General features: G+C 33.7%; 1 protein-coding gene across 1 annotated transcript in view; it reads right to left on the bottom strand.

Moving 5' to 3' along the window:
- Positions 1 to 627: 627 nt before the first annotated feature.
- Positions 628 to 10,798, bottom strand: part of LOC106872731 (protein-lysine N-methyltransferase EEF2KMT) — a 13,204-nt gene continuing 3,033 nt past the window's right edge. The window contains exons 3-7 of the mRNA XM_014919814.2: positions 9,679 to 9,756; positions 4,871 to 4,926; positions 2,147 to 2,682; positions 1,357 to 1,509; positions 628 to 928 (exon numbers count right to left, since the gene is read on the bottom strand). Coding sequence (XP_014775300.1) covers positions 825 to 928; positions 1,357 to 1,509; positions 2,147 to 2,682; positions 4,871 to 4,926; positions 9,679 to 9,756 — 927 coding nt within the window. The 3' untranslated portion in view covers positions 628 to 824. The remainder of the gene's footprint in view (positions 929 to 1,356; positions 1,510 to 2,146; positions 2,683 to 4,870; positions 4,927 to 9,678; positions 9,757 to 10,798) is intronic.

The raw sequence follows: 10,798 nt of genomic DNA, 5'->3' as shown, positions 1-10,798 counted from the left end.
TATATATATATATATATATATATATATATATATATATATACACAATTATACATACTCATGTTCAGTCTGCACTATTTAAGCTCTCTTATAAACATTCTGTTAAAAATAAAGAGGCACATTTTATGGGCTACCATAAAAAGAGTCAGTCAACTGGATCCTAGTGTGTAGCCTGGAGGTCAGTTAAATAGAAATATGGGCTTCTCAATGAAGACAAAATACTATAGTTTTAATAACATCATATAACTATAAATTCAACAGAAATTTGGAATGAAACTTATTAAGTTGACGACATCTTCTCTTCAAATAAGAAAAGATATTTGTATTTTAAAATAAAAATTTTTTAGATTTTAAATTTTTAATTTAAAAAAAAAAACAACTTTTCATAGAAAAATTTTTTTAAAGTAAGCATAAAAACGTAGTTCACTTACTGCAAAAGTAATCTTATAAACCAATGGTTTTAAGCCTAATTATCATGCTTCAATGGTTATATAAGATTACTAAATATTTTTATAATTGCAGGTCATGTCTAGCAGTATTTTGAAACTGAATGATATCAAAGAATATTCACTATAACAATGCTATATGAGATTGTTAGTCCAGATTATAAAGAAAATTTGTAAATGGATCTGAAAATAGAAGACGGCCGACCAAGCTTAATATATTAAACAAAAATATAATAATAATAATAATAAACAAAAATATAGTAATGATTACTACAACTTGTATATCAACATAAATACTGAACAACAAATATTTGATCATATTGATCAGAGATAAAAAGTAAGATCTGGTTGCCAGCAGTCTGCTTGTATCAGTCCTTGTCTTTACATTGCAGTTATCTTCAACAACTCAATTGGCACAGCACGGTCATAATGCAAAATATCATCATTAGGTGCCATCAAGGATTCAAAATGAAGATCTTGAACACCTATAAAATAAAATATAAATGCATAAATGAAACATGTTCTCAGATATACTAAAGAAAGTGTGCAATAGTTTATCAACCCAAATAACTTCAACTTCAGGAATTTACTAAATCATCCATTAATAAAACTTTAAATCTTCTGTAATAGAAAGACAAGTACAGGCACACCTCAGCTTACACTGTTAATGGGTCCAAAGACATGTGACTTACATCAAAAATCAACATAAGAAAAAAACATTTAAAATAATTCATTAGATTGTATCTGTTTTTCATTTATTTCACTCAGGTGTTCACAGGACATCAAAAGAAGCAGGAAATTACAAAAGAAAGAGAAAGTTTACACTCTCAGTAATAAAAATTGTGGGAATAGGGTTACTTAAAAAAACAAACAAACAAAAGAGAGAGAAATTAAGAAAATATTGACCATTTACCTAATGTAAACAGGAACTGATCTCGAGTGTCTTCTAAACGCACAGTTGATGCTACATAAGCCACTGGCTTTTCACCATTCTCAAGAGTAACAGACAGTAATTTTTTCAACACAAGTACCAAGGATGGAATTACTGTTGTATCATAAACCACATCTGAAAGATAATGAAGTTCATCGTTATGAATCACAGTTTTACAACGCTAAGAAAATTACAAAAAATTTTTTTAACAAAATGTATTTCAATCTATTGCAATTACAGGGCTACTACAATTATAGTACAGGATTATCAACATTTTCAAGAGTTCAAAGCTGTTGTGTTTTATTCTTAATCAAGGTACATAACATTATATGCCTTGACAAGCAATCCACCACTTCAGAATTTTGTGGTAGGAAGGGCAATTATTGTTTTTAGCAAAAATCACACCCACCTCCCAAGTTAACACAGAAACTAAATAACAAAAAAAAACATACTGAAAGAATTCATAGAATAAAAGTCTGAAATAGTTCCTGGTTATCAATTTGAAAAATGAAACTTTCAAAAGAGAAACTAGTTTTATGATTAGTTAACAACAATGGGAATTTTTGTCTAACTTGAAGGCTGATGTAACTTACTGAAAGGTACAGAAATATGACTCATAAGGTTTGAAATTCATTTAGCAGGAACTGTACATAAAGGTAATATAATGATTCTAAAGAGAAAATACTGGATCAAGTGAAGTAATAGAGCAAGTGATGATATGAAATATTAAGAAACACAGCATTACTATTGATGACATAGATGATGATAATACCTGCAGCAATGATAACTTCTGGACAATACCATTTGAGAAAACTATCATCGAAACACTCCCAGTCCAGTTTTGCAACACTAATTTTGTCATTTTTTTTAAGTGTAGCAATTTTGCTTTCAGAGTCCTTCTTCCATGACTTAGAGTAGAGCTCAAAATCTGCAAAATCTTCCACAGGGTCTTTCTGCATGATTTCACTCTCATCACTAGGAGGTGTAGATGGAGACAGGCAGATCTCAATGATATCAGTCATGTCATTTGAAGTATTGTTATCAGCACTTAAACTAAGCTGTCGACGAATCTTCCGCATTATTTTTTCATCGTTTTTATTATTTATGTTGATAGGTGATAAGTGAATGTCCTCCTGGGTATTGTCTGTCTCACTTTGATTGTTTTGCAGCATGTTGAGTTCAATATTCTTAGACAAGAGATACAATACTTGAGGGTGACAGTCTGTAAAGCAAAAATGTGTTGGTTGGCAATTCTTGCAAATTACTATGCCTGTCAAACCAAGACCACATCCTAGTTCCAAAATTTTTCTGGAAAGAAACAACACACGCACAAAAAAATTAAACATGATAGTAAACAAATAAGCAAAAATAATTAGGAGAAAAATATTAGTTCAACATAAAATATATTTTGTTATTTAAAAAAACCCCAAAAAACTAACAGCTGCTACCTATTTTACTTGCCAGTTGTTACCACTTAGCCCCAAGTGAGACCTGACTAAGCAGAGGAGACATGTTCAAAATAATTCCAACCCTAATCAGCTCCAATCTTTTTAGGGGTAAGTAAGACTACATTATCTAATGTGTCCTTCCATTTTTAAAACTGTGAAAAGTTTGAGAGATTGATTAGCTACTGTTTCTAACAGGTTGAGGGACAACATACAGAGTTCCTCAATTCTGACAGATAATCCATAAGTTACTATAAGTAATGTTTTACAACTAATTTCAGAAAATAATGGTTTCTGATTTAGGTACTAGGCCAACAATTTTGAGGGGATGGGGCTAATTAATACTCCCCCCACCTACACCAGTACTTGACTGGTACTTTACAAGTCCCAAAGGGATTTTGAAAGGAATAACAAACAGCAAAGCAATGACAAGAATTATCTTGAAGCTAAGAGAATAATATTTGCAGTATTTCAATGTAGTCAAAACTCTTCAGATCCAGAAACCAAATTCTTTTCTACTCTAAGCATAAGGCCTGAAATTTTTGGGAAGGGATGGGGGAGGGGCAACCGATTAGATTGACCCCAGTATGTAACTGGTACTTAATTTATTGACCCTGAAAGGATGAAAGGAAAAGTCGACTTCAGTGGAATTTGAACTCAGAACGTAAAGCCAGGCAAAATACCGCTAAGCATGCTAATGTTTCTGCCAGCTCGCTGCCATATCCAGAAATTAAATTACTTCAGTTCTGAATAGCTGTTAGTAAAAATACATTGTTTAAACAGCATTGAAATGTAATTCAAATAAAGAAAAAAATTAATGAAAAGATAAGCAGAAGCAACTTCTATATAGCAAAAGAGTGAGATGAAATCTTTAGCACAACCAGAGTTTAGTTGAATACAGGCAACTAGCCATATAAAGTTTTCTACATAAGCAAACATATCATAAGATGAATGCTAACACATGCATAGTAATATTTAAATTACTATGAAATGAATATGCATTCTGTGGAATGAATAATACAAATACTGTTTTAACAGCAACTATTACCATATTTGCTGGCATATTAAACAAGCTTTTTTATTTCTATATGAATCAAAACAGTGCCCTGTGTTTAATGCGGCCAAATTACAGATGGGAGACCAAGTATTGTGGGCTAGGGAGCTGAATAAGCATAATAATTGTTACTCATAAAATATTGAAAACAAGCCAAAATGTCAGTCTCCTAGTATAAACTGACAAGACATTACTTACAGCATGTCAGCAGTCTTGTGGAGAGGTCAGATCATTTCATTATACTTTCTTTCCCAGCTTACATAACCCCCACCAGATACGGCCTAACATTATGTAATGGCTGTGTTACCTTTAAAAATAATTTTTTAATTATCTAAATGAAACCTCTGCTAGAAAAATGAAAGGAATGTTAAATTTTCATTTGCCTGTCAGCTAATTGCAATGAGTGGATGGCAAAAACCATAGAGGTGGTGTACAACTCGGATGGTTGATTTTAGTAACACAAACATCATAGCCAAAACTACAAGTGTTAACATCTTGAATATCAATTCTCTCCATAAAAATATACACAATTATATAAATGATCTGAAAGAAGACAAAACTGAAATACAGTACTTGTATAATGTTTGTTTATGATGAATTTGTAGTTCAAACTTTATTCCAATACACTGTTGCAGCACTGCATTTACATGCACAAAATCCTAAGTTTTCCCCAACAAAACTTCTTTAAAATAACTTTTAAGAAGTGTATGACAAAACTTACTAAATTTATTTTACTTCCCAAAATATACTTGTAAAATAGGGGTGCGTCTTATACACCAGCAAATAAAGTATTTATCTCATATTTATTATACTTGTTAAATACAAAATATTATAAACATGCAATTCAGATAGACTACTTAAAAGAGTTTGAGCATAATTGATCTTCAATACATGCTATTAAAAATGTGCTCAAATAAAAAAAGACAATGTAGAGTCTGAACTTCTTTTAGTAGCAAAATTACTTTTATGACCAATATGTTTGAAAATGATATCTTACTTATTCTGAAATACCTCGCTATTTTCAATGGACCATTCAGCTAAATGTTGAGCAGCCTGCAACAAATATAAAAGATAATTGAAATTTTTCTTCAAGAGAGGAATGCCAATGGAATTAGTTTCCAAAAGCGATGAGTATTCAGACAGGTGTTTAGAAGAAAGATGAAGCCAAAATTTTCAAGAAGTATAAGCGAGATTAATATTAACATTTTGTATTAAATCAGTTCTTCACTAATTAGTTGCCATACTAAAAAATTGATGCAATACCTGTAATTCACACCTTTCTGGGATTTTCTTAAAGAAATAATCAACTGCTGGAGAATAATTATTTCTAATACAGACACAAGGCCTGAAGTTTTAAGGTAGGGGGATTAGTCACTTAAATCAAATGACTTGTTCACCTTGGTAAGGAACCTGCAAAGATTGTAAGGTATGTTGCCCTCATTGCTGACAATAAACCTGGGGTGTTCACACTACAAAGTAGCTACAGATATGTTAATCAAAAGATTATACAAAGATTAGTTTGGATTGGAAGTACTAGTGATTAATATTATTCCAGTAAGAATAATTAGCAAATTTAAAATAAGACATTAAAATCTAAAACTAAACTCTAACAATTTTATATATCCTTTAATAGCCACTCATAACAAGATAGACATTGCTAAAGATAAACTTCAAAAACAATACCAACTGTAAAAGCAGGATTCACTGTTAGATTTTGAAAGAATTAGATGTACCACTGGTTACTTAAAATAATTTTTTTTGAGTTTGTTTAATATATAAAGTTTATTTAAATATCAAAGAAAAAACAATGATCTTAATTGATATGTATAATTATATTATTTCAAGTATAGATATGTTTATTAAATACTTGTCGTTGATTGTATACTTATATTATTCTTGCTCGTTATATATAATGATTTGTGCTTGGTTTTCATTATAAACATTATTATGTATAACATTTGTTAGTTTAATAATCTTTGCTTAAAGCAAATCTTTTATAATAAATAATGATGATAATTAGTTAAGGAATTCCTAATGAAATATTTTTAGATTGATTTGTTATATAATTATTTAGGCAATGGAGTAACAATATTCTTCATTAACTACACAAAAAGATATTTCAAACAAACATTACCCCAATATGCATACAACATTAATTAATAACAATCAGACATTTCTAAGTTTCTATTTAATGCTTTCACAAGTAGAGAAGATCAGATTCTAGTAAAGTTAACCTGAATTCAATGTTCTACTCTTTTGAATTTGAACTTGGCCTGATTTTGAAATATCATTACTGGCAGATTGGAGCCTGGTGTAGCCATCTGGTTTCACCAGTCCTCAGTCAAATCGTCCAACCCATGCTAGCATGGAAAGCGGACGTTAAACGACGATGATGATGTTATGTCCACTTTCCCATGGGCTGGATGGAGTTTAATGAGGCTGATTTCCTATTCCTTTATTGCCCGCAAGGGGCCAAACAAAGACAGATAAAGCGATTAAGTTGATTACATTGACCCCAATGTGTAACTGTTACTTAATTTATCAACTACGAAAGGATGAAAGGCAAAGTCGACCTCGGAGGAATTTGAACTCAGAATGTAACAGCAGACGAAATACCGCTAAGCATTTTGCCCGACCTGCTAACATTTCTGCCAGCTCACTGATTTCCTATGACATAATGCCATTCCTGTTGCTAACCCTCATCTATTTTCAAGTAAGGTAATATTTTTCTATGGCCAGATATGTTTCCACAGAATATTGAAAATCAATGATACTACTTACTCAAAAGTGATACTTATTTACAACTATTAGAAGAAAGATCACAAACACACACACACACATATATATATATATATATATACACAAAAACATATATATAGATGTTGGGCTTCATGGAAGAGATAATGATGGACTGAGATTTCTGGGGATATGAGATTCTTGAGAAGACCTGCCCACCTCAGTGAAACTGAGTTCTGGAAGCAGTGTGTTTTCCACCCACATTTAACATTTAGTTTTTCACAACCCTATTCCAATAAACCAAATTACATCTCTTCTTCATGCACTATATCTATCTCCTCCTCCCCATTCCTGCAGCCCAATTCTATCCTCCTTGCCCTGCCAACTGTATCATTATCCTGTTGTTTCCCCTGTCACCAGTCACTGCCCTCCCCAATCCCTTTTTGGAATTGTGTGAACTTCCTAATCACACAACCTGGACAATCCTCAACCATCCCATTCAGGAAGGGCATCCAGCTGTAAAAAAAACCATGCCAAAACAGACACTGAAGCCCAGTGCAGTCTTCTGCTTAACCATCTCCTGTCAAACAATCCAACCCTGCCAACATGGAAAGCGAATGTTAAATGATGATGAGAGTACTACGAGAGTATGTCCATGGTACATCACCACCATCTCTTTCTAACTGGGGCAACCAGGTATCATCTATCTCTACAGCAAGATACCTGCTTCTGTCCTTCCTCTAACCTCTCATCACCTGTTACAAAGCCACCTCCTTCAACACCAGCCCTCCTCTCAAAGGATCTTTGTCTAGCAAGTTACTTGGTGACCTTGTTAGTGCTGGTGCCATGTAAAAAGCACCCAGTCCACTCTGTAAAGTGGCTGGTGTTTGGAAGGGCATCCAGCTGTAAAAACCATGCCACAAAAGACTTCACTGGTGCTGGTGTCATGTAAAAAGCAGCCAGTCTGTTGTAAAGTGGTTGGTGTTAGAAAGGGCACCCAGCTGTAAAAACCATGCCAAAGCAGACCTCGCTGGTGCTGATGCCATATAAAAAAAGCCAGTCCATTCTGACAGTGGAGTTTGGCATAGTCCTCAGGCTTGCCATGTCCTGTCAAACTGTCCAACCCATGCCAGCATGGAAGATAGCTGTTAAATGCTTATACATACACACAATAATGACGGCAGTTCATGTCGAAAAAATCATGAGGAAAAGCAGCAAGCCCTTAAGTGGCTATGTAAACTGATCCCTTGACTGATAGGCTTTGAGGTACTTTGGGCAAATATGTAGGTTTTGCTCAGATGGGAGCCATTTGGCATTTCTCAGCTGCTGCAGTTGCTCTGTCCTTCTCAAAGTTGCTTGCAATGGTCTGGATGCCATACTTTCCCAGGTATTGCCACTTTCTCCCATCACGTGGAGTCTATCTCTATCTGGAGGAAGCTGGTATTTCAGTCTTTAAAATGCTTTGGGAGTGGTGGTGTTTACTCTTCTGTCTCTTTCGCCCTGGCTGAGATCCCTGTAGAATATGACTTTTGGCATTCTGGATTTGTCCATGCATGAAACATGGCCTGCCCATTGTCCATGCATGAAACGTGACCTGCTGGAGGACTTCATTGTTGGTGATGTGTTCCTTCCATAGGAAGCCATCTCTTGATACACACACACACACGCGATGAGCTTCTTTCAATTGTCTACAAACTCCAGTTAATGTTTTGGTCACCTCAGGGATATAGTAGAAGACACTTGCCCAAGGTGCCATGCAGTGAGACTGAAATCAAAACCATGTAGTTGGGAAGCAAACCTCTTTTATCACACACCAATGTAAAATGTAACACCATTAATATCAATAAATCAAGTCAACTCTGTAGCCTTGACTTTGTTTCTAACTAAAATAAGCAATTTTTATTTAAATTAGTTTACTTTGTTATATTTAGACAAGAAAGAAGAAGGCAGCAATATGTTAAAGGAATATATTAGTCTTACTTAAAAATAAAATGGAAAGAGTTTAATACTGGATTGATTAATCGTCGTGAGAGGGTAAGTTAAATAGCTAAAAGCAATAAATTAAGAAGCCAATGAAACTAAATCTAAGGATATTTCAACATCCTCAAATCGAAAAAAATCCTAAATCAATAACCAAGAGACTTAACTCCATCTTATGTCCACATCTTATTTCGTCACCATTGTAAAACGTTAAGATCCTGCATAAATAAACTGTAGATAGAAATAGCCATTATTATTTTAACTATTGAAATAAATTTTATGAGAATGTCTATTTGTAAGATCAACAGTCATTTTTATTCCCCGACATCAACATAAAATGTAATCACTAGATAACAACAATATTTACATTTGACCTAATCTTGTTTGTTGTTAACACAATGTTTCAGCTGATATACCCTCCAACCTTCTTCAGGTGACTTGGGGAAATTTCGAACCTGGGTTCTCATTCCTAAGGTATTTTCTGATATCATTATTATTACTACTATTATTGTTCAAGTCACTGCCTGGAATTGAACTTGGAATCTTGGGGTTAGTAGTCCGTGCTCTTAACCACTACACCATATGCCCGTGGGCAATTATGGAGTGAATTTTAGGGCTTATAAATTTTAATATTTTCCTATCCTTTCTTAATACCGGTTCCCATATGCTACTCATATCCGCACTTGGTCTGCTAGGAGGTTGTTGTATCCTAAGTAGACCAAATGCAGATATGAGTAGCATATGGGAACCGGTATTAAGAAAGGGTAGGAAAATATTAGATTTATAAGCCCTAAAATTCACTCCATTGTACTGGTTAAGAGTGCGGACTACTAACCCCAAGATTCCAAGTTCGATTCCAGGCAGTGACCTGATCAGTAATAGTAATAATAATAACATGAGAACCCAGGTTCGAAATTTCCCCAAGACACCTGATGATGACCGGAGGGTATATCAGCTGAAATTTTGTGTTAATAACAAGCAAGATGAGGACATATCCGTCAAATGTAAATAATGTACATAATTCCTCATCTCTTAAATATAGAAATAAATAGATAAAAACAGTTTGACAGATCTTATAATTAGACATACCTGCCATGTGCTTAATCCAGTTGTACCTTGTGTCACCAGGTGAACAGATTCCTGAAGGCTCACTGTATTAGATGAAGGCTATAAAGAATAAACAAGTTAAATATAATCACATACGTAAAAGAATACATACACAGTTAATTTACATTGTATTTAAAGTATTCTGTACATTTACATAACAGTTCATTTGTCTAAAAATGAGTTTTTGTAAAAACAATTGCGTATAGAGAATCCTTTTGAAAACAGACCGTAATCACACTTCAATGTTATGTTTCTGTGTCCTATACCTAATGAGATAGAAAATAAAAATTTAACAATCATCATCGTTTTGCATGTTTTCCATGATGGCAGTCCAAGTCAGTTATTATTTGGAGTTACTGCCCTTTTTGAAGAGAAAGAAGACTACATCTTGCTCGTATGTACAAGTTTTTGCATTATTTCTATTGCTGGATACCTTTCTTAACACCAATTTTGAATATTGTTAAATAAGTGTGGCTGTGAAACAGTTAAATATAGACATCACAGCAGGCAATTTTAATGATTGTACTGGGAAACGCCAGGATAACTATTCTGATAAGATATGGCTATGGTACACAATGAAAAACTGAAGATTAAAAAACCCATCTAACCAACAGGATACCTACTACTATATAGGGCAGGGGAGCTGGATCAACTCTATTCTTGTGAGAAAATTAGATTTGCAAATTATTGTGAACACTAGGATTCTCCTTGGCACAACTGATGGGAGACTGACTAGGTCTTAAAAGCCTCAGCCAATGTAGCCAAATGAAGTTACTGGACTGATATGGACATGTGATGTGAATAGACAAAGAGTACTAGGTGAAAAAGTGCTAAGCACTGACAAGGTAAGATACCTGTAGGAAAGAGGGGCCAATGAAATGAATAAGCCAGATCTCAAGATGCTGGACTTCATAGAATGGGACGAACAGCAATTTATCATGCTGCAGATATTCAAACAATGATGATGACCTTAATACAAGATATTTACCATTTTTAACTGTGAGAGACTGTAGTTTGAATTTATAAGTACTGAATATGTATCAGGAGTTAGAACTGTAGATTTTATTAATGTACTTATTGAAAAAAAAAAAAAAAAAAAAAA

This window comes from Octopus bimaculoides, chromosome 2, assembly GCF_001194135.2.
Source record: "Octopus bimaculoides isolate UCB-OBI-ISO-001 chromosome 2, ASM119413v2, whole genome shotgun sequence".
NCBI classification, from domain to species: domain Eukaryota; kingdom Metazoa; phylum Mollusca; class Cephalopoda; order Octopoda; family Octopodidae; genus Octopus; species Octopus bimaculoides.
Note: the sequence above shows the minus strand (reverse complement) of the source record. Positions and strands in the feature narration are given on the sequence as shown.